This window comes from Crocodylus siamensis, chromosome 9 (genome assembly GCF_052110815.1).
Source record: "Crocodylus siamensis isolate JL-2025a chromosome 9, ASM5211081v1, whole genome shotgun sequence".
Classification (NCBI taxonomy): domain Eukaryota; kingdom Metazoa; phylum Chordata; order Crocodylia; family Crocodylidae; genus Crocodylus; species Crocodylus siamensis.
In genome coordinates this window covers 51,219,024-51,242,883 of record NC_143403.1, presented here as the reverse complement: position 1 = coordinate 51,242,883, position 23,860 = coordinate 51,219,024, and the positions used below count along the sequence as shown (strand labels likewise).

General features: G+C 48.5%; 1 protein-coding gene across 6 annotated transcripts in view; it reads left to right on the top strand.

Moving 5' to 3' along the window:
- The window catches only part of TBX5 (T-box transcription factor 5), a 92,269-nt gene that overhangs the window by 26,528 nt on the left and 41,881 nt on the right, over nt 1–23,860 (top strand). Inside the window, exons 1-5 of one of the 6 annotated variants that reach the window (XM_090063567.1) lie at nt 15,851–16,123; nt 16,365–18,040; nt 18,177–18,352; nt 20,429–20,523; nt 23,534–23,653. In XM_090063567.1, the coding sequence (XP_089919693.1) occupies nt 18,206–18,352; nt 20,429–20,523; nt 23,534–23,653 (362 nt within the window). In that variant the 5' untranslated portion in view covers nt 15,851–16,123; nt 16,365–18,040; nt 18,177–18,205. Of the gene's footprint in view, nt 1–4,536; nt 4,612–13,507; nt 13,702–15,850; nt 16,124–16,364; nt 18,041–18,176; nt 18,353–20,428; nt 20,524–23,533; nt 23,654–23,860 lie in introns of those variants that run through there. The other 5 variants (XM_090063566.1, XM_090063564.1, XM_090063570.1 and 2 more) reach the window with 5 other exon arrangements.

The window sequence follows — 23,860 nt, the reverse complement described above, 5'->3', positions numbered from 1 at the left end:
ATTGTGTGTCTTTGTCTCTGCTTGTTCTATGTGGATGTGTGTGTGTTGTCTATCTCTTTGTATGTGTGTATTGTATATCTGCCTCTCTGCTTATTTCTATGTATGTATATGTGTATTTCACTTTCTGTTTGTGTGTGTCTGCCAGTCTCTGTGTATATGTGTATATTTGTCTCTCTCTTGGCGTGCGTATGCCTGTCCCTATGTCTGCCTGTTTCTGTTTGTATGTGTGGGTATGTATATCTGTCAGTCTGTTTCTCTCTCTCCCCTTTGCTCCTTCTCTGCAGAGAGGGGCATATTTTTTCAAGAAACCTAAGTATAAATAGACAGCTTGATCCTGCAGAGTGGGCCCTGAAGCACAGAGCCCAGGCACTGGGGCTACAGAAATCTGGCCTATCTTAAAAAAGAGGAAACATCAGAGGGTGTAACATTAAACCAAACAGACTGTGGAGTTAATTCCAAATTCATTAATAAGCCTATTACCTGCCTGATAGTTTCCAGGGCAGTGGGAAGTGGTCCTAGCTGTCTGGAGCAGGCCCCTGTTGCCTGGGTGCCCCCAAGAAGCATTTACTCAGTAGTAGGGGTCAAGCTAACTTTACACTGGGCTCTTTGAATTGGTTTGATTCATGCGCATACAGCAGTGATAGGTCAGATGGACCATTAATCCAGCTTTTCCCCATGAAAAAAATAGGTGAGGGGGGGCTCAGAAATTAGTTGAACAGGAAATTTCCAAGATGTCTCTGGGGTTGTTACATGGATTTGTGTGTGTGTTGGGGGGTGGGGGGGACCAGTGAGTTTTAGGGAGTAAACAAGTTGGCATTCCAAGAGTGTGATGGTTTCCTCTTCTTTTGTCCAATTTATTAAATCAAGAGACAGACAGGGAGAGAGAGAGACAGTATTTAATCTCTGCTGTGTTCTTTTTAAAGAGAAAAATAACAGAGGGATAATGAATGATGACGATGGCGAGGATGATGATGATAACAGTAGTAGTAGTAAGAGTAATAATAATAAAGAAAAACCCACATCAAGAGACAGAAGAGGCTGGAGCTTAGCCCTCTGCCCACCGATTCACCTCACCACACATGTTTACTGGTGTGCGTGTGTCCGCTAGTAACTCTATGTGGCTGTGGGTAAGGCGAGCAGGTGATGCTGGGGGTGACCCAGGGTGGGTGCGCGTGTGCACGTGCTTGTGTTTTCGGAGCTGAAGGTCAGCAGCACTGAAGCTTAATGGGCCCGGACAAGTCAAGGAAAGGATGAGGCAGGGGACATGGGGGAGGAGAGCGACTGCCCATGGGTGGCACTGGCTCCTTAGGCTCCCCTGGCCGAGGGGGGGATGCAGGGTGACTCCTCCGAGCCTGGGGCCACCTCTTGCCTGTTCTCCACTCCCTCTGGTCTGCGCTGCTGAGTTGGACAGGACCAAAAAGCTATGGGACAAAGGTTGGATGAGGGACAAGATGCCCATAAGCCCCCAGTTTGGCAGGCGCATTACTGGGGGGCCAGGCCACGTCCCTCAGGAGAGCTGGCTGGGTCTGATCCTTGCCCTGAATTTGCCAGCATCTGCCCTGCTTGTTCGGCCCCGGGAGAGACCTAAGGAATGACTAGTGATTCCGCATTGCTTGTGGCTTCATACACTAACATACATGACAGCACGTGTGGGGATTTACTCAGGTGCATGTGTGCATGTATATGTGCATTACCTGTGTGCATTTTCATTATTTGCATGCACATGGGTCTATGCAAATATACGTGTATATCTACTCACATAGACATGCACATGTATATATGTGTATCCATGTTTGCACAAATATGTGCATATGTATAGGTATATATGGGAACATTGTATGCTATTCCATACTATATACTCATATTTACATGACTACATATAACTATACTGTTACATGCATAATATGTGTGTATTATAAATGATGTACAATACACCCGATCTAGTACATGAAGTAGAACATACATGTCCTGCTATACGTAGTGAATAGCACACACACATATATTTTAAGATACATAGTCTAGATCAAATCATTGTGGGTGATGGGCAGATTTCAGGCTGGTTCTGAAAGCAACAGGCATTACAGATGCACGTGCATTTCGGGGACAAACAGGATGTCTCGGAGCCCAGCCCATCTGCAGAGGAGCAGCCCAGCGGGAGATGGAAAGAAGACACCATTTGCATTATGGTGCCACTGAAGTCAGCGCCTGCCTGCAATGATGGAGGCTGAGAAACCCCTGCCCGGCTGGGCAGTGACTTGGAGGCAGCTCTAGGTAGCGGGGGAGTCGGGAAGGGCGGTTTCAGCCCGCCGCAGGAGAGACTTGCTCCTTAGACACTCCTTAGGGATCTGAGCTGTATCATGGATCCCACTCTTTCTACTTTCCTTCTCCCAAGCCCCCCCGATGCCTCCCTTCCCCCCACCGACCTGGGGAATATCTCCATGACTTAACAGCAAAACTTTTTGTTTGGTCTCCCATGGCCATGCTGCATAAGGGATATCACTAATGAGAGGTTACGGGGTCAGGAGTCAGTAAAGCGCAGGGAACAGAAGCTATGAAGAAAACAATGTGGACACTTTCCCGACAATAGTGGAGCAAGGGAAGATGAAAAGGAACCAGGCTGGAATATTTTCCCTGGGGGGAAAAAACCCCAGCCTCATAAGCCGAACCATGCAATCCTTTTTACTATTATGATTTTAGTGTTCCTAAAGGCCATAAACGAATTTAAAAGACTGCTGGAGTGTGGACTATAATACGCTTGGCATCATTAAATAGCACGGGAGGCCAACAGTGTCTGTCCACCGCCTCGAGAACAAGATGGGGGAAATGCAGCACGACCGGGCTTCCAGTTTGGGAGGGAGGGCGGGGGGGCTTTGGCAGCTGGAAGTAGCGTGTAAGGAGGGTCAGAGCTTCAGAGACTGTCCTGGGCAAATGACCAATTAGGGCATCTTTGTAAGACTCAGCAAAGACTTGATAAGTCTGCTTTATCAGCCTATAAAAATACCACTTTCACTTATCTGTAGCTACCTTCGCCACACAGCTGCAAAAAATAAGGAGGGGTAGGCGAGCCGGGACTTGGCTAGAGGAGGAGTTATGGAGTGTATTTGACATCAAGGTTTTGGAAATCAATTTTCTATTTGCAGACAGAGACAGTTTTCCCCAGATCAACGTTTCAGGATCTTAGCTAGAGAAGGCTCCCACTGTTGGTGAGTTATATGCTTATAAGGAGGACTCCCCAGCTGTGCGCTTCTGTCAGGTTAGAAATGTGTCCTTTTCTTCTTCGCTTTCCCTGGTGGACTTGGCCAGTGTAGGGAAACTATTTGATCCCCCGTCTAAAATCCACGTACCAGACTGGGAATCAATCAGATGAAGTAGAAGCAGGTGAAGTTTATAGGCAGTAGAAGTGTACGAGATGGATGTGTGTAAGGTACACCCATTCTATACATAATGTGCACATACACCTGGTAGCAATATATTTACATATACGTGTGTGAGCACACACGCCTCTATGTACGTGTGTACATACTGGTCCCCATACAAAATGACACGTAATTATATGCATTTGTGGCTAAATATGTATGTTGATGTATGCATGCATATGTATCTAGCTGTATTTATATATACATATACACATTGATATACACACACTTACATGGACATACACATATAAGCAGATATACATAATTTTTACAGCTATAACTTACCTATATACATTTACATACACACACGCATGGTATATGCGCAAATACATGCTTATATCTTTGTAAACCTCTCTCTATATGTATGCATGTATGTACGTATATGTATGTGTGTGTGTGTATAGAAAGATAGATATATAGATACACACACACACACACAAGTGTACCGTATATGCACATAGCGAGTGTGCTAGTGTATATATACATATGAATAGGTATGCAAGTGTGCGTGTATGCATATGCACATCTACATGTATGTGTACATCTACATATATATACATCTACACATATATATGAATTTGTGTGCACATAGGTATGTGTGTGTGCACCCGCACTTCTCTCACAGCCAAAATACGGGGATGAGACTAGCGTGCATTTACACGGGGAGAAAACACACGTGTTGCACGTGCTTTCTCTGGCCGAGTATTAAGAAAGGGATCAAAGCCTGTTTGTCGGCGCGGCCCATTTAATCAATCCTTCCACGTATAACGCCAAGCGGAGAGAAGAGAGAGGACATTCCTGTGCCGGGAAAAAATACCAGCAGGAGGGAAACCATTGCTGGAAAACCCAGGCCAAGCTAACATTTTCATTTTAATAACCAACCTATTTGCCCACGTGATGGCATGTGGTGTAAGCAACAGGAATAATAAATGGGCGAGGGGGTGTTTCGCCGGGAGTGCTGCATCCTACCCCTTCCCGGGATCTCCCGGACTGGACCCGCGGCACCTTACAGGTTGACAGCACAGGAGCTGGAGAGCTCAGCAGTCGCAAACGCAGGGAAAGGGGAGAGAGATGTTTTTAAAGTAACGTGTCAAACGCTGCTGTGGACTTCTTTCTCCAGCGTCCAGAGTTTACGGCTGAAGTAACTCTCGGGGAGCGCTGAAAAGGACGAGCTGGATGGCAAACTGAACGCAAGGTAAGTCAATCTTTCGAAATCCTGCCTCTGCTCTAAAGAAAGTCGGGTCTTGGTCCCTCCGGCCGACGCTTCGCTAAAGGCACGTCTGTTCTGTCGAACACGCTGTGGCCAGAAATGGAAGGAAACCGCGTTGCTCCGAGTTTCTTTTTATGCAGAGGTTCAAAGTAAGTAAACAGGGCAAAGGGAGAGCTCGCGAGAGGTGTTAAGGACGGCAGGAAAACCTCTGAAAATCTTTGGCCCCTCTCTGTAATCTAATCCATGAGATTTCAGTTTATTTCAGGAGCTCTGTCTTGGGAGCCAGGCTCTCTGGGATACCGGAGAGGCAGGCTAGGGCTGGGGGAGATGCCTGTCCGGGCGAAGAGCGCGTAAGGCAGCCGCAGGGACTGGCGCATCTCTGCTCTAAGACGACCCGGCCCCCCGGAGACGGGCAAATGCCAGGGTGCCCTCCCGGGGGGAGGCTGCGCTGCGGGGCACAGCAGGAGCTGCATGTCAGTAAAGGCAGCCCATCAGCCCCCTGGCCTGCCTGTCAGAAATGCCCGGGTACCTTTTGCACAGTTTGTTGGAAGGACTTCTGAATTCTTTTCCAAATATAGACCATGAGAGACCCTCTTCCCTTCCAGCCCTCCCCGTGCGTGCCCTTCACGAATACACATCGCCAGCTCTTGAGGCAGGCAAGGCAATGAGCAATTAGACATCTAATAATAACAGCAATAACCAGCGACAAATAAATCTTTATTGTGTGGCTCAGGCCACACAATAAAGATTTAAGTACTGCGGCTTGCTCGGAGAATAGCCTGACCTCCGATTGCTGCCCACCATACCCTCTTCCTCCAGCAGACATCCACGCACATGCACACATCCCCCCCAGCGTATGCACACAACACATATACCCCCACAGCGACCATACACACACACACGCAAATCAAACGCGCACAAATGTCAAACACACACACCCCATACTATACACATCCAACGCTCACATCAAACACATATACCCACGCACCAAGCATCAAACGGGCGCACCACACATGTACACACATCAAATACACCCACACACCCACCAAGTATGTGTGTGGATAGATAGATAGATAGATAGATAGATAGATAGATAGATAGATAGATAGATATCCACCCAAGAACACCCCCTCCCTCCCACAAAAAACACTTTCCTCCTTTTGGTGCACTGGGGTAAAACTATCCTCAGCTGCTGCTAATGGGGCTGCAGAACAGATTTCCACTCCGGTTCGCCTTTCCTGTGAAATCGGATTTTAAATCTAGGAGGAGTGAGAGCTTCTAAAAAATAGCTCTTGCAGCACTGAGTGAGAGGAGCCTAAAGAGTACGCGTGATCTCAGGTGAAGCATAGGGTCGCTTGGGGTTAATGTATAAACATTCACAACTATGACGCGCTCTTGTTTTTTTTGCAAAAGAAAATCATTTTAGGTTAATTTATACTGGAAAGGTTCACGGCCCTGAAACGGCCTAGAGCTGCCTTCTCCAGCCAGGCCTCCAGAGTTTGCCTCCCTGAGACGAAAAGTCTAGCACAGGCCGTTTCTAAACACATTTAAAAAAATGGTTTGTAACTTGTCTCCGCCCTGGAAAATGAGGGAAAGGGAATTTGCGGCCGAGAGTGTTTTTCGGAAATGGCGCTTTTTATTTCTTTGCGGTCCCCGTTGCTGTTGGTTCAGTTTTGGGGAGATTTTCCTCACTTCTCTAAGTCCTGCAGGGTAGCAAGCAAGGGACATGGCGTGAAATAGGTCTAAATGTCTTCGCTCATTCCGACTGGCGGCCTGACATAAATACAAGGCTGCCACTGCCTACGGGCGAAGCAGGAAAGGAAGAGAAGAGCGAGCCAACAAATAGCTGGACATCGTGTCTGGGTAGTTGCACCGCAGCCTAAAACTCGCGGCTTGCGTTTTGCCGTTGGTTCCCGCAGACACACACGAATCGCGGTGTTGCAAAACCCCGATCTGATCTATGTGAAGGTGGGGGGAAATGCCACCCAGTAAATCAGATCCACCACCGCTTTCAAGTGAAATGAATGGGCCGGGACGCCGAAAATGTCCGTGTCCCTGCAGCCCGACCCACGCGGTCTTCCCCCTGCGTGGAGCCGGCTTCTCGCCTTCTGCACTCGGGCAGCGGCGACACACAAGGGGCGAGTCTTAGACCGCGGTGCAATTAACACTGCGCAGGGCCATCGCGACAGTTAAAGTTGCAGTGCTCTCTGTCTTCGGCTTGTCAAACTGCAGCGCAGCGCAGGCTTTCTCCCCGTGGAAAGGGAGCGTCTTGGGCTGGGAGGAGGAAGCAAAATGCGGGGCTTGCAAAGCAAACAATAAATTGGGTTCTTTTTATGTAGCTCAATTGCCAAAGAGCTTCTATGTTAACAACGGCGTTTTTATTTTTCATTATAAAATTATTAGCCTGCATTATTTCCCCATCGCATTTTATAGCCAGATGAAGGGCGAGATTTTTTTTTTTTTTTTTTTTGGTAAGAGGCCTTCAGGTTCAGCCGCTGAGAACCTTGCAATTTGTTTGGTGCAATTAAAAAAAAATAGAGCAATATTTGATTGCTTCTACTAGTTATGACCACGGCTGAGTTAAGGGTGGGGGTGGGAATTGATTCTAGATTTCCCTTTTATGTGGGGTCTGGTTTCTGGTGATTAAATTTCTCTCTTATGTGTACTGGACCTATGGACAATTGATTAATAACATGCCAGTTGGCGCCAACACAGAGGCTGCTATGAGGTCCAAGGGCTTTAATCCGCAAGATGCTCAAAAGAACAGAGAGAAACACAGAGCAGGACGAACCTACCTCAGCCTGCTGGTCTCTGGCTCTTAGCATTTTTTCATCTCTTCAGTATTTCCTGCTAAACTCATAAACTTTATTTGATTTACAGCTATTCCATGAACCCGCTTAAACGAACATGTGTTCCGCCTTGTCCAACTGAACCGTAAAAACCAGTCTGGGATCCAAACGAGAATGTTTTTAATGGCTTATTAATGACAGAAAATAAGCATTGTCTCGAAAACTAGCTACCTCGAAAACTAGCCCCTTGCAGGATGAAAGCTCCCGGGCTCTGCAGGCAGGCAGAGGCTGTGGGGCAGGGTTGTGTGAGTTGCAATGAAGAAGTGTTGGGATCAGGTTTTTGCAGGGAGGTTTGGAGGGGTTTCGGCTTGATCCCCTTTTTCAAGATGCTATTTTTTCATTAGGAATCGCGTGTAACACCCGCATGCATCTACCTAGTCAGATGTGCACGGAAAGAAACCCGCACGGGTACGCACAAGTGAATCCAGAAGGTGACCGCCTGTGTACACATGCACTCTTAAACAAACACACTCACTCACACGTATGCCATAAGCCCACGAAGCAGATGCACGCCCATGCACAAACGTGCCCAAGAACCCGAACACCTCCGTATAGGCGAACACGCGCTGGCACATACAGTTACACTCCCCAGCAAAGCCACACGTGCACATGCAGAGTCTCACACTCAGCTACATGTGGACACAACTACCCCAGTACACTCTTCTGTTCACCTATGCACTCATCAGCACCCCTCTGTGTACACACAAGACAGACACGCGAAAACAGGAGCAAGCACAAACACAAATGAAGCGAAGTTGAGGATGTTGCATTGGTTGAAAACAAGATCGACCCCCCGCTTAGCCATTGCCCCTGGAAGATTTTATCTTGCACAGCTACTGCCCAGATTTGAGTGTCTGAAAGCGGAAAGTCCACAGGCACAAATGCCCGTGTAACCACCACCAAAAAAAAAAAATCAAAACCCAAAACCGTGAGACAGAGGGGATGTGACTGATACAAGGAGTGCCTGCTTCTTTAGTAGAAGTGTTGCCATCGCGCTTCACATTCTTCTTTTCTGCAGGAAAATACCCTTCTTTGCAAAAGGAAAGAAACGTGATTCCTCCCTTTCCCCCGCCAAAAAAAGTTTTTTCCCCTCGAATATTAGTTGCTCAAAGGGGAAAAAATGTCTCTTCAAACGTGAAGGGAAAATCGGCCTTTCCAGAAGGAAATCAGAGGCCAAAAAGAAAAAAATGCCTATTTGTTGAAGCCGTCAGGATGCCTGTAAGGCAGAGAGATGTCACATGCATACAGAAGGAGAGATCCCTGCGCACAGCCCGGTGTGAGAGCACGGACCGGAGAGTCCTTCACACGTGCACCGGACAGAGACACCCCGGGTGCATCGAAGGGGCACCGACCACGGGGGAATAAACCCGTTTTATTCCCGGGGCAGCTCGCTGCACGGACACGGCTGTGTTTTAGTTAACACTGATCGGGAGGAAGAAAGTAGGTTTCCTCGGATGACAAAGTTGCTTGAATGACCTTCACGTGTTCTCCTCCCGCTCTAAGTGCCTGTCTTTCAGAAATAGCTGTACCGCAAGTGGTATTAAGAGCCGTCCCTGACTCGAGTTAAGGGAAGGAGGGGGAAGAAAAATTGCAGGTGTCACTCGGGCATCGTTTTTCCGTGAATGATTCTGACCGTTTGGGTCGATCCCCTCCACCCCCCACCCCCAAGGTCATTACAGCAGAGATCACTTTCAGGAAAAGGCACAGGGCACTAAAGACTTTACCCTCTCTCGCCCCCTTTAACTTTCTTTCTGGAGCTGGAGTGATGGCCTTATCTTATTTTATTTTCTCCTTTGGGCTAAGATAAAACCCTGATTGACACTGTGTTTGGCAATAGAAGATTAACGTTGCTATTCTGGCATCAATAACATGCTTTTATCCCGCAGGAGCATTAGTAATTGATTAGGAGTGTGTGTGAAAGCAGTGTGTGTGGTTGGGGGGGGGGAGAGCAAACCCGTCGAGGACTCCGGGGATGCGGGCTCTGGACACATGATCTGTGCCCGGTTCAGGGCGCGCAAACGTGATCGGCAGGGGCAAAACTCTCGAGTCATGGGCAGGAGGGCAACAGGAGCCTCCGGCTTCAAACCAGACCTTCCCTCTTTGAATCCTGGCTCGTGCACGCGCGGGGATTTCATTTTTGGGACCCCCGTTTCCAGAAGAGCAGGACTAAAATGTTCTCGTTGAGTTGTTGGGTCCGATCCTTTGCCCTGCGGCCCCCGCAGCCCTGACTCAGACAAGCCGTCTCAGCTGCGAGGCTCGGGCAGAGACCTCGGACATGTTGCGAGCTGTGTCGGGACGGGAGCTGAACGGCCCCTCGCCGGGCTGCGGCTGCACTCCGGGTGCCAGCAGCCTCTTGCATCCCTGTCTCCTAGGTAGATTTCTACAGGCGACAGAGCGACATAATGAAAAGATAGTCTTAAGGGCCGATTGCTGATACCGGAGGATCCAGGTCTCTGGATCTGCCTGTCACTACAGTTCACATCGTCTGCGACTCCTCATTTTCAGGTTATTAACGCACTAGCCCTAACATTTCATATCACTGGGAGTTCATCAAGCCTTGAAAAATGCTGCTGCCTAAACCCCATTTTAAGCCCTACCACGCATGTGCAGAGTCACGAAAGTCCTGAGAAAGTAGCTACTATGTCTGCACAATGCGCTCTTTTTCAACCCCGCTGCATTTGCTATTCTGTTTATTTTTCATTTTCGTGACCATTTTCAAGCCTTTAGTTCGCAGGGGAAATTAATGGGCTGCAGGGGAAAAATGTTTTTAAATGGAAAACTTTTTTTTTACAGTAACAAGAAGGCAAAAAAGCACCTGAAACCGCAAAACTGCTAAAAAATAGTGTCCACCTGTACTATAAAATTGATCAGCTCCAGAATATCCCCAGAAGTTTCACCCAAGAGAAGCCGAGTTATAAACCACTGACATTTTGTAATGGAAACACTGACACCGATTGAACTGCATTGGTGTTATTTTGACACAAATGTAACGCTGATCATCCTCGGATGGATGCAGTGAGTCAGGGCCTCCTTCACTAAGGAAAGGGTGAATGTATTAAGAAAAAAAAGTGTGTGTGTCTGTGTATTAAAAACATATTTCCAATAACGTGTAAGCAAGCGGCTACAGAAGAAAGGCAGAAAGAATAAAATTGTCTCTGCCCTTTCGAAAAGAGTGGTTGTTTCGGAGAAGTGGAAGGAAGAAGAGAAATTGGAAAGTGGAGGGGGAGTTATTTTTTTGGTAAACTCCCAGTACTTTCAGACGGACTCTTTTAATTTCCTGTGTATAGTGTTGTTGCTGAAATGGTCAGCTGTCCGCCTCGAAGTGCCCTGCCTGTATGTTTTATCGATTGCATAAAAACTCACTGAGAAATCCTGTAGCGAAAAGTGAATTCCCCGCCAGACGCTGTTTCTTGTTGAGATATCCTGACCCACTGCAAGGCATCACCCTTGCGATCCTTCCCTACTCCCGGGAGTAAATATTTGCTTACACAAGGAGCTGATGCTGATGGACACGGTGCAAAGTTCCCGGAGTTGTTGCGGAGAGGAAACCGCTGGTTTCCAGTTAAAATGTATTAACCCATTGTCCAATCCCAGTTGGTATTTATTCTCGCCAAGGCAGGTTCCCCCAGAGCCTGCCTGGTCAAAGACAGGATTTGTGGATGTTATCCTAGATTCCTTCTGCAGGCACAATTCCCATGGCAGGCAATGGGTATTGGGAAAGAGACTATAAGGAGGGAGCCCTGTGTATCAAGTAAGGCAACATCGGAGTGTGTAAGTTTTGGGTACTCACACATACAAACACATACATCCACATACGCGCACGCACGCACACACACACACTCAAGTGTACATAAAGTATTTACCTGTGCATGTAGCTGTGCGCTTTTGCGGGTAAACACACGTGCGGCTCCATCGATACAAGCGCGCAAGAGAAAGGATTTCCTATATGTATGTGCGTATGTTTAAGTGCGTGCGTGGATGTGTCCACACATATTAATCTCTCTCCTGTTGCTTAGCATTTTTAAGCCTGTCGCGTTATTTGCAAACCCCAAAGGAAAATCACCAAAAATCTCCAACTCTCCCTTTTCCCCGGTAGGACGGTTCCTGGCTTGAATGAAAAGGCAGAAAGCGATTTGTGCCTTGTCAGGAGCTGATCTGCTCACTTTGAGTCTGAGAAGAGGTTTAAAAAAGAAGTGGGGGGAAGTTACTCAAGAGTATCCCCCTCATACACTCCCCCCCACACACCCATACCCTTCTGTTGGCCGGAGAGGAAGGCGGACTAATGGAAATCTGTACATTTCAATCGACTGGAAGAAAACAATATAAGCGGCACCATGTGTGAAGAGGGATTGATTTTTTATTTTAAATGAAGCAGCTTCAAAAGGCTGCAAACTTAAGGTTAAATCTGCCAAGTAAATGTCAGTCAGCAAACCGGGAGGACCCATCCTCAAGGAAAAAAGAAACCTCCTCGCGTTGTTCCTGTTAGGTGGCTCTGAGGTGGATCCCAGTAAGAAGGACTTGAAAGGCGCTCTAGGAAAACGAGCGCTTGTCTATCATCGATCTGTGGAGGGAGCTGCGAGGACGTCTGGCGGGTGATGGAAAGCTGCACTTTCCATGATGGTTAGATTTGAGGGAGGTGGGGGGTGCCCTATGGATTCGTGCTTGCTCATAGGCCCTGGTTCCAATAAGACAATACTAGTTCCCCCCTTGTTGATTTGCGATGCTCGGGATGGAGCCGGAGTGCAGCCGACTGCATCCTCGGTTACTTCAGTGCAGTGAGCATCTGGGAAGCTTTCGCCCCACTGAGGCGCCCCAGCTGAGCACTGGATATAGTCCTCCTATATATATAAACACACACACATTCATATACAGAGATACTATATATGCAAAGTATATATGCACATACATGCATATATACCTATGTATATATAATACCCCCCAAACAGGTCACAACCACAAGCCATGCCACTTGCTCGAAATGGGAGGATCCGAAAGACAGAGGGTCAGCGAGACAGTAGCCAGGAGCTCATGGGGTCACTCACCATCCTTGGAGTCCACAGTTCCTGGAGTCACTTCTTGCTGCTCCCGTAAGGCGTGGAGGGGTCCTGGATAGTCTCCCTCTGGATGCCCCTCCGGCGCTCGCCCTCCGTGTTTGAGGACACAACAGCTGCTAATCTTTTTTTTTTTTTTTTTTTTTGTGGGGGGGGAGATATCTTTGTGGGATGAAAAGCAGAATCACTCCAGGTTAATGGAATTATTCTTATGTTAAGGGGTCTGGCTATTGATCTGCAGCAGGTTATTAGGGCTGGAAAGGAGATGCGATTTTTCGTGTTTTTCATTTGGCAAGTAGTCGCCTCTATTTACTTTTCTTTACCCCTAGCAAATAATTGGCTCCCGAAGCACAGTCAGATCTGTGGAAATAGCCAGGTTATCATTTACTAAATATAGCTCAGCGTGCTGGCTTTCCGAGGCGCCTGAGCATTCATTTGACAAGTTTACTGCTCATAATAATAGCACATTTAACATACATACACATACATATATATATGTGTATGTGTGTGTGTGTGTATATATATATATATACATATATATCTCAAGCTGCACACTGCCAATACCACCGGATTAACTGGCCTGATCTCGGTGAACCAAGGACTTGGCTAATCACTCTCCGCTTCCATTCCAAGAAAGAATTGAACTTCGCTTGAATTTTCGGTTCCCCCCCTTTTAGCTATATTTAGTACATGCTTGTTTGGTTATATTCCCGCCACCCGCACGCCCCCCAGCCTTTTGCATTGCACTCAGTGGTTTCTTTGCACGGGGAGAATCTAGCTGGTAGGGCTTTAAAGAAGAAGAATACAAATTAACCTTCCATTACTGCTGCAGTCAACCGTGAGAGAATGGGCCAGTTGCGTGTGTGGTGACGTCTCTGAGTCTTATAGGTGCAAGGGCTGGTGAGATAGCAGCTATCGCCTTGAACTCTCTTTATTTTATTGGAGTATGGCTGGTAATAAACAGTAATATTTAATTTGTCTGAGACCACAAATCGGCTTCTAGCTGAAAGGCTCCTTTGCCTGGCTATCCACGCAGTCCTATAGTGCCTGGACTGGAGAGCCTTCTTCCAGTATTTTTTCCCCCCTGCAACCTGCAGAAGGAAATAATTTCCATTTATTTGCGTGTTTTTCAACTCGTCTTCCAGATTCTCGCCGGCTACTTTGAAACCCAAGAGGTGAGTGTTTCTATTGCCATTAGCAGAGTTTAGGAGCAGAGCATGCCATCATCCCACGCTGTGGGTGCAGCTCCGAATAGACCCCTCCAGCCACATTTCTTTCCAGGGGGAGTGGGTTTGTTATTTCTCTGTCTCCTGGAAACTCGTCTCCGGGTGCAATTTTTTTTTCCTGTCGGTGTTTTCAAATCTCCAATCGCGTTTCTGAGCCTATTCCTGAAGGCGCGTGTAATTCTGGGGCTTTTGAGCAGAAGCTAAGACTTCAGCACAGGGCATGAAACCTGGCGACTTCGCTCCAAATGATTTAGGTTGGACTTTTCACTACTGAGGAAGGCTTTTTTGGAGGCTGCAGAGAAAAAGAAACCTCATTCTCTGCTGCCCATCTCTGGCAATTTGAATTGATGATTTTCGCACCTTGAAGAGCACTCGTGTTCATAGTAAGGCCAGAGACGCGGGTTGGTTTATCCTGGCATTTACAGTATGCGTGGGACACGCACTTCACCCCCTCCCTTTCCCCGCAGCGATCTACAGACAATCAAATAATGAACAGGAGACGATATATAAATAATACATATAATACCCGTGTCTATTTGAATGTCTTGTTCGTGACTGAGGGTGCAGCGGGGCGGGTTGTTTTTGCAGCAGTTGCTTCGCCGTTTCTTTTCAAGTTGCTCTGAAGCTGGAGTGCCCCGAGCTGGAAGGGGAAGGCTCCCACCCTCCACCCCTCCAGGTACAAACACAGGCTCTCTCTCGCACACATTTTGCATCTCGTTTGGCTGGTCCCACTTCGCCTCCAGCTTCCCCGGGACTCCGCAGCGATCAGTCCAGGGGCTGCAGCCGCTGCGTTGGGACAGTTGCTGACGGGACTCCTGGGTTGTTTTTTTTTAAGCTTCAGGGAAATCTCAACCGTGAAAGAAAGTAAGGAGAGAAAGGAGAAGAGAAAGAGGAGCTGGGCAAAGCAGATCTAAGCCATGCCATTTATTCCCAAGTCTTATCAAAAATACAACCCCCCAATCTGGTTCTCTTCAGCCAGAATGCGACAGGGCGGCTGCTTGCCCTGCATTGACCTATTCAACTTTACCCTCAAAATAATACATTAAAAAGAGAGAGAGAGGGAGCGAGAGAGAGAAGGAAGATGCAGATAAAACCACATCCCCGCTCCTCACTGACGGCTTGATTATTTGAATACAGCAGAGCCCCTGAGCTTTTGTATATGTTTGCGTCCTGCCAGGGGAAGGGCTCGCAAATTCCTGGCGAAGGTGGCGGTGGCAGGGAGTTGGGGAGAAGAGAAGGGAGGGGGGGGTCTCTTTTGCTTAAAGACCTTTGATCTTCCTGCAGACCCAAGACAAGAAATGCCAGGCTCCATCTTCGCGGTGTTGTATCCCCAGCTGGGTTGAAGGAGGCTGGGGAAGGCAGCTTGGCTCCTTAGCTTCGGGGGTCCCTTTCATCCACTCCAGCTTCCCCCCGCTCTCCCCTGTATGTCAAAGGCCCCCCAGAGACCTAGCAGATCCGCACATGTGTGTTTGGGGCTGAAAACGCCCACCTTTCTGCTCTGGGCCGGGGGGCGCATGGGGGAGGGGGGCGCTGCATGGTTTGCGTTAGGGAAGCCGGCGGCTTCTTCGGCGGATTCTCAAGCTTTGACTTTTCTCTCTGGCTGGGAAAGATGGATGGAAGACGGAGGGAGTCGGGAAGGAGGGAGGAGGCGGGGGTGGGGGGGTGCTGGTTAGTTTGATGATTGTCTTTGTGCCTTGTTCTAGTTTGCCTGCCAGAAAAAATAGGAGTGGGGGGGGGCGGGGAAGGAGGTCTGTTGCGAGAGAGCAGCAGGATCGGAGCGGGTTGGACAGACGCGCTCCGCGCTCGGCGAGCCGGGCTGAGCCGCCCACGTCACGGCCCCGCGCGGCGCCCGCGCCCGCGCTCGCGGCGGCTCCCTACGCGCCGCGCTGCGAGGGAGAAGGGACTATCCACCACCACCAACCTGCTGGGGGAGGCTGCTCGTGCTGTACAGCTACCGCCCTCTCAACTTTTTCTTTTTTTAAAAAAAAAAAATATTTTCCCACTGTTTTCCTTTCCCTCTCACTCTTTCCCTTGCTTTTGGGGGGGGAGGGGGGGTGGGGGAGGGTAGAGATCATCTTCGAGATCAGGCGGAGAAGGGCAGTGGGGGGGAGGACTTTATCTTGGCCTCAGGAGTCTTTCTGGTGCCTCTGACAACCTGGAAGTGTTTGGAGGGAGAGAGAGGGAGCGAGGAGGCAGTGTTGCATTGGAGAGCTTTCCTCCCCAGCCGCGCCGTAACATGCTGGGCTGCGAAAAATAAATAAATGAAAGGACCATGCGAAGGAGAAGCCCGATCCCGCTGTAATCTCCGTTGCAAAGGCACAAAACCCGAGCCCCTGGAGATGCGCTGAGTGCAGGGATTTCGCCAAGCAAGGTAACGGTTCTGCCCGTGCTGTGTGCTGCGAGGCGGCGGGGGCGGGCGCGGGCATTGTTACATCCCCGCGCCGAGGCCTGCGCGGGGAGATGGGGGCGGCGGGCGGCTGGGGCGCGGGGTGTCCCCAGGTGCCGGCGGGGTGCGGGGCCGGGGGGGACACAAGGAAGGTGCTCGGGGCGGCGCGGGGCGCGCTTGCGGCGCTCGCGGCCTGGTTCTGTCAAGCCCCATTTCCTCTCCGCAGCTCTCGGCGGAGCGGGGAGAAGCAGCGCGTCCCCAGCTGGGCTTCGCGGCGGGGGTCTCCCCCTCTCCTCGCTTCCCCTCGCAGTCCTCGGCGCTTGCAGCTGCAGCCTGCTGGAGACGCTGTCCCCTCCGCTGGCCTTGTCTTTGTTTTAATAAGCGTGCCGACTTCCACCTCGCCGCCTGCGCCGGCGCTGGGCAGAGCGGGGGAGAAAGGCCTGCGCGCCCGGGGGAAAGCTCACCCGGGGGGCAGTGGGAAGAGCGTGTGCGTGGCGCTGCCTCTCGGGCGGCTCCAGCTAGGCGAGGGCCATTAGCCTTCGTGCTACTCAATGGGCTGCGGAGACACGGCATCCCGCGGCGCTGCATCAGCCCAGCTCCTCCACACACCTTCCCCGCACGGCGACCCCGCAAGCCCTCGCTACAACCATCCGCCTTGTGTCTTGTGGCCTGCCAGGGGGTGGGGGCGGGGGCAGAAAGGCCGATCCTTGCTCAGAAATGATCTCTGCAGTCCCTTCGCTTTCAGTCTCCCTTGAAATCCTTTTTTGACTCGCTACGGGCAAGACAGCCCCAGCCCTGTCTTCCTCTGCCTTAAAGAGGAATTGCCTTTTTTAAAATACATTGGAAAAAAAATGCCGTTTCAAATCTAGTTACAAGGGGCGAGAGCTCCTTTAGAGTCCTTTTTCTTATATTTAAAAATGGTGTGATTGTCTCCACCTGGCATGCCTATGAAAAAAGGGATCTGGGCCATTATTTTATACAAGCAAGGGATTTTTTTTTTTAATGCCACCCATGTTCTGGATCCGTATTTTCAACAGGGAATGTGGTAGTTTCATTGCTGTCCTGGTCGTTCAGGATGAGCCGAGATGCTTCTTAAGCTGCACTTCAAAAACATGCTGTGACACTCACTCTGCATTTGAATTAAGGGGGTTTCTTTCCCCCTCGGTTATTTTTAAGTAGACTTCCTCCGAGTCCCATTTCTGCTCCGGCATCCGCGCTTCGATCAATTTCAAGTGCAAACCACACACAGGTTTAGCACGGCGCGTTGTACAATGGGCCGATTATTTCGGGCACTGTCCGTGCGAGCGGCTCGCCGCATGCCGCTTGAACTCTGCGAGCCAGGCTCAGCAGCCGCTAGCAACTGCGTGGCGAAAGCACTTGTCCCCGAGAATACTTGCGGGTTTCGTGTCGTGCATTTGCAAGGAGAGCTTGAATTTTTCGGGGAAAGCGTGGCTACATCATTCGCATCTCCTGCTGTGTCCTAAAAAAAACCCCAACCAAACAAAAAACCGAGGAGGGGAAGGAACAAAATGCAAAGGGCTTCGGGAATCAATTTAAACAACATCAGCTGGCCAGAGGGCCAGAAATGGGCCGGGGTTAGAAGGCTCAAAGTCCATGGGCAATTATCAAGCTTGCAAATGTTGCTTTAAAAGAAGAGGAAAATTTGGAGATGAGCTGGTAATTTGCAAACCCCTATATATCCTGATTCTGATCCACGCTGGCCCTTAAAGAAATCTTGATCCAGCAGCTTAGTGTGACAGCAGTTCAACTACGTTGTCAGCCTTTTTCCTATCTCTATATTCAATAAAAAAAAAATCTATCACCCCTGGGGGATGCAATAATAAGTCTCATATTTCTCCCCAAGAGTTAAAGGCTCCAGAGTTGATTCCCAAGCAGCTGAAGGTGAGTCGCTCCCAGAGGGTGTGTTGGGCCAGGAGGCGGCTTGTCTATGTGCTCAGCCCCCTCCATACACTGTTATTAAATGTCAACTTTGACTCACGTCTCTTTTATCTCCCTTCTCTCCCGTGTGTGCCTGCAGTGGGAGATTCAGCGAAGAAAGCTCGTGACATGGCGGATACCGAGGAAGGCTTTGGGCTTCCAAACACGCCCGTGGATCCGGAGTCGAAAGAGCTTCAGTCGGAAGCCAAGCAAGACACTCAGCTCGGGGCCAGCAGCAAGTCGCCTTCCTCTCCCCAAGCAGCTTTTACACAGCAGGTAAAAGGAGGAGAGAAATATCCGCTTCTGCCTTTTCTCTTACTGCCCTTCTGGATTGCGCTGTGCCGTATAGACGAGTAATTCTAGTGCCGGGCTCTAATAATGGGACTGATGATGACGGTCTAATTATACAAGCTGTAACTCCGCTAATAATAATAATCAACACCGATATTCACCCAGAGGCATACAGAGAAGTACATACATTTATGGAGGTAAATACACACATTTCTGCCTGCAGATACACACTCTTACATATATGCACACATCTACTGACACACACATTTATAGGTATACCTAATACATACACTTACACATACACAAGCACCCACACATTCACCCAGATATGTGCACATATACGTAAGTACAAAACAAGTACGGATATGAAGACGTGCACGCATGTAAACACACATAGACCTGTAGACATTATGTACGCTTATATGTATAGGCACACGTCTGGATATAAATGCACACGTGTGCATACAAATACATGTACATAACTACACACATGGGTGTATGCAAATACTTATGCACACCACTATGGGTGTGTGTGTGTGTGTACAGGCATTCAGATACATATGTCTGTATATATCTATATAATTTGCATGCACATGTGTGTGCGTTTGCATAGAGGTGGTTGCATACCTAAGTGTTTGCATACATTCCTGTGCGTAGCTCTATGGATGATCATGTATACATATGTACAAACGCACGCCCATCGATTTGCAGGCACACGAACTCGTATGCGTTGAAACACACACGCACACACGGAGCCCTCGCGTGCACACGCGGTCACACACAGGTACAGGAACACAACCCCATCCCTGCAGCGACCGCCTTGCCCTGTCTCCTGCTCCCTGCTCCCAGCCTGTGCTGGGAAAGGGCGGCTGTGCCTCTCTCCGCGGCTCTCCGGAGCAGGCAGCTGCCTGCGGCTCGCTCCCATGTGCACCTAACCCAGGGAGAGAAAAGTAGGCCAGGGCGCTAGGGTACACTCCGCATATTGTTTTGTCCTTTTAAACTATTACTTCCGTTCAGGCTCTTCTGAAATAGGCAAGGGACTGAAATACCCTTCCGCTCTTCGCTTCTGAGGGCGATCTTGAGCGAATACCGGCTTTTCCCTGCCCAGATCGGCGAGGCTGCTTCACAGCCGCCCCCACCCCCCCGCGAGCCGCTCCCGCTAGCATTGCTCCTCAGGCCGCCGTGCCGAGGGGGGGCAGGGACATCCCACCTCCTGGGAATATAGAATCGGAAAAGTTTCTTTTGAAACGGTCGTGAAATGCCAGGGGAGCATTTCCAGCGAAATGTGCGTGTGTCTAGTCGGCATGCACGTATATGTATAGTCTGTGTACGGACTATAGAGCAGCGTAAGCAGCAGGCATGTCTGTTTGAAGATCATCACATGCCCAGAATTACTTTTGACACACACGTGTGCCTATGCGCGTGTTCGTGCATGCATACAAATATGAATGTCTATATGGTGCGTTTCTACACACGTACGTAGGCGTGTGAGCATATCTGTGCGTGCGTCTGTGTCTATAGGGGATTCTGCACCGGGGAGTAGACCGGGGGGGCCCGATCCTCGGTTCGTGCTGCAGTCGAGCGGGTCGAGACACGCCGGGTCTGGCTGCGGCCACCGGCCACCCTTGCTAGCCCTCCCATTGCAAGCACCCGGGACCCACAGCGGGCTCCGCGGTGTGAAGCGGCCCCGCTTCGCTGCGCCTGGCGGGGTGGAGGCCCGAGGACGCCGGTCGGGGTCAGCGCTTGGCAGACGGCCACCCCCTCGCAAGCCCGCTCCGCTCAGGCCCGATGGCTCGCGCCCGGCCCGCGGCGCGCAGCTCGGAGCCGCTCGGTTTGCAGCAGCCCCCGGCCATGGCCGGGCCCGGGGCCTCCGCCTGCCTCCCGGCCCCGGCGGGCGGGGAGCTGCCGGCGGGCGCTGTCCTGCCAGGGGGCTGTGCACGAAGCAGAAGTGCTCGGTGCCGCCGTGCCAAGTTGGTGCCTCCCGCCCTGGAGCGGGGCAGCCAGGCCGCTAGCGGCTGCGGGGCTCTCCACTCACACAGGCGTGTCTTGATCTCATTGCAGGGCATGGAAGGGATCAAGGTGTTTTTGCACGAGCGAGAACTGTGGCTAAAATTTCACGAAGTGGGGACCGAAATGATTATTACCAAAGCTGGAAGGTAGGAGTAAAACGAGACCAGCGCCGCGCGTATTCTGAAATGGACTTAGTGAGAGATCAGATGCTTCTGGATATCTGTGTTTTTAAACTGAATGAAAGGAATATGCAGGGATGTATATAGCAGCATGCGTATAGCTGTGTGTGTGCATACTCGTGTGATACTGTGTGTGTGTGTGTGAATACATATGCATGCATATGTCCATATGTATGTGTGTATGTGAGAGGAAAAATTAAAATCAAACTCTTCTGCGTGTATATACATATTTATCTCTATATGCATGTTTTAGGTCTCTCTATATGCACACACACACACACACACACACACACACACACACACACACATATAGAGAGAGAGAGAGACAGAAAGAGAGAGACTGTCACAACACCCCTTATCTACATATGAATGTATAGAACTATGCTTGTGTGCATTGCATGACACTGTGTATTGCTATGTGTCACAAATCCGAGACAGTCACAAAGCATTTCGGGTTGTAGCCAATATAAATGTTTGCTGACAATAAAACAAGTTACCAAGGCTCTGTCACAAAATAGAATGAAATTAAACAGCAAGCCAGGATCTAAAAATCAGCTGATGGTGTATTTGAAGCTGTAGAGCCTTTTATGATTTTGACCAAAGACTCAGTAGAAGAGCAGAAAAGAGGGGTTGGACGATTTACAAAAAGAAGCCTCCAATGAAGTACATAGATTTAAAAATGTGTTTCTTCTGGTTTCTTATTTACCCAGGACAGTGTTATCGTTAATCCCAGTTTCAGTCCGTTGGAGTCTTTCCAGACTCATGCTGGTTGCAAAGTGTAGGCCAAAATGTTATACTGTTTCATGCAGGTCCCTGGATGATTTAGCTTATTTTTTTCAGAAAAATGCCTGCAATTTTTTTCGTCTGTTTCCAGGCTTTGCTTCTGCGAACAGATACAGGCAATACACACCCAGGCAGAGACAAAAGGCTCCTCGTAGTCAGGCTATTAAACGCACACATGTTCTTGAAATACTATTTATGCAAATGTATATAGTAGTATGCAGGCTTGCAAATCTAAGTTTATTCCGTGTCCGAGTGTGTGTTTATGACCATTGCCATAGCTGGCCTGATACACTGAAAAAACTAAAACTATGCATGTGCCGTAGTAATTCTGCAGTGCGGCATCGCGAAGCCCGTTTAGCCAAAGGACCACTAAGATCAAATTTGAGGCATGGGTCAACCACTGAGACTCAGCGAAATCTAGCCCTGTGCCCATTCTCGTCAACAAAACCAGGGGAACAGAAATATATTATTTCCATTGCTATTTTTTTTATTAAACAATGTAAGTGTAACTTCCTACATTGGATACAAGATGAGAAAGTGTGCACTCATAGAAATAATAGTAGTTCAAGACGAATATCCGAAGTGAAATCAGATTTTCTCTACCAACAACACAGAATCAAACTTCATTCCGTCCGGCCAGGCAGTCGGTGGTGGTACCCCATACAGTGGATAGAAAAAAATCTACTATATAAAGCGTTGCACTGGATGATAAATAGATTTGTATAACGATTGGTTTCCCTTTGACCATATCTACTGTTGAAATGACGGGGTCCTTTTAAAAGAAGAGTATTCCCCAAGTAAAAAGGCCTGATTTAAACACTGAGCTCGAGCATTTTAGAACCATTAGCAAGAGCTCTTTGCAGAGAGCAAAGTTGACGAAACTCCGGATCCTACTGGGTGAAGGCAAAAGACCAAGTAGGATCCAGGGCGGTGTTATTATCCTCCCCTTGATTCCTTGCAATATGTAGGAATCACTTCACTTTCAGCTGACAGGACTGTAGAGAGGAGCGGAGGAAGAGAGAGGTAACGCGTCTTGCCTAAAAGTCAAAACAAAAATTAAAGCCCAGGCGCGGATGGGCATCTCGTACCTATAACCATAAAAAAGATCTTTACAATAAGAGTCTTAGTAGGAGTGTTACTGTTTACATGTGTCGCCAAAGCGTAAACTAGGCCATTCACTTATTTATATAAAGCTTGTTTATGGTGGTATACTTTGTTTCGCGCGCTGTTCCTGATGTATTTCTGAATATAGTTCTGGTTCATTGCTCGGTTCCTTTCCCCCCCTTTTCCTCCAACATAGTAAACGTCATCTTTGCTACTATTCATTATTTTCTACCTCTCTTCTCGTTTTTCAAACCACGAAACAATTCGAACTCAGAAATAGCCTTGATTTCCTATTGCAAAGGCAGGAAACTGCCATTCAAAAATAAGTACATTTAGACTGTTCTCTTTTTAATTGAAAGAATACACGTCCGCAAGCTCGTTTTTAAACATTTGGAAGATCAAGCTAAAATGACACTAACGCTTAAGGTCACTAACTTGTAATGGAAAATATTTCTGAACTTTTTTTTCCCCTTCAAGCGTGTGTTTGAAGGTTTCAAAGAATTGGTCAAGCGTGTCACTTTTGCGTATGTATACTTTTGTGTGTATAACCGTTCATATGTGTACACACAAGTATCACACATACAACGCTTATACATACGTACACACATACATATACATTTATGAATATACAGTATGCCTTTTATGAAAAAGTCGGCATTTTAGTAAACACCATCCTTTATACAATGGCATGTAAGGTCCTTTGTGGAGCGCTATCAGTATATTCATATTCCTGTAAAGTAAGGAATATATTACATGCTGCTGTTTAGTAAACGAATGAAGAGTTCAACTATTGGGATGATTAGAGGCAAAGAAGCAATCAAAATCCTGTAACTATTGTCACCTCTCCATACATTAACTATTTTGCTTTAGATAGGCACTGTAACAGCGGAACAATGCCCAGAAGCACCAAAATCAAACAAGATCAAGGGAAAGTTTCATCCTGTGTGTATATTTTTGGAGGGGTGTGTGTGTGTCTGTTACTCCGTAGGTTAATATGGGTGAATTATCCCCTCGTATAATTCCTTCGCAAATGTTTGAGTTTGGAAACCCTTTTGTAATTTCCTCTGTATTTATATTTGTTTTTTTACAGGCGTATGTTCCCCAGTTACAAAGTGAAGGTCACTGGACTCAATCCAAAAACTAAGTACATACTGCTGATGGATATTGTACCAGCTGATGACCACAGATACAAATTCGCAGATAATAAATGGTATGCACGCATGCCTAGGGGGAGGGGAGAAGAAAAAACTTTGTGTCTGGCCTGGACAGTGAGCAAAACCTAATTTAAAGGGGTTGTAAAATGCAGTCGAGCCGTCAGCGTGTCCTATTAAGAGCTACAAGAAGTTGGAAAAAAGTTTGAAGGAGTTCAACCGACTGTCTCAAGATGGTTCCAATCTGCCAGACTCCTCAACAGAGG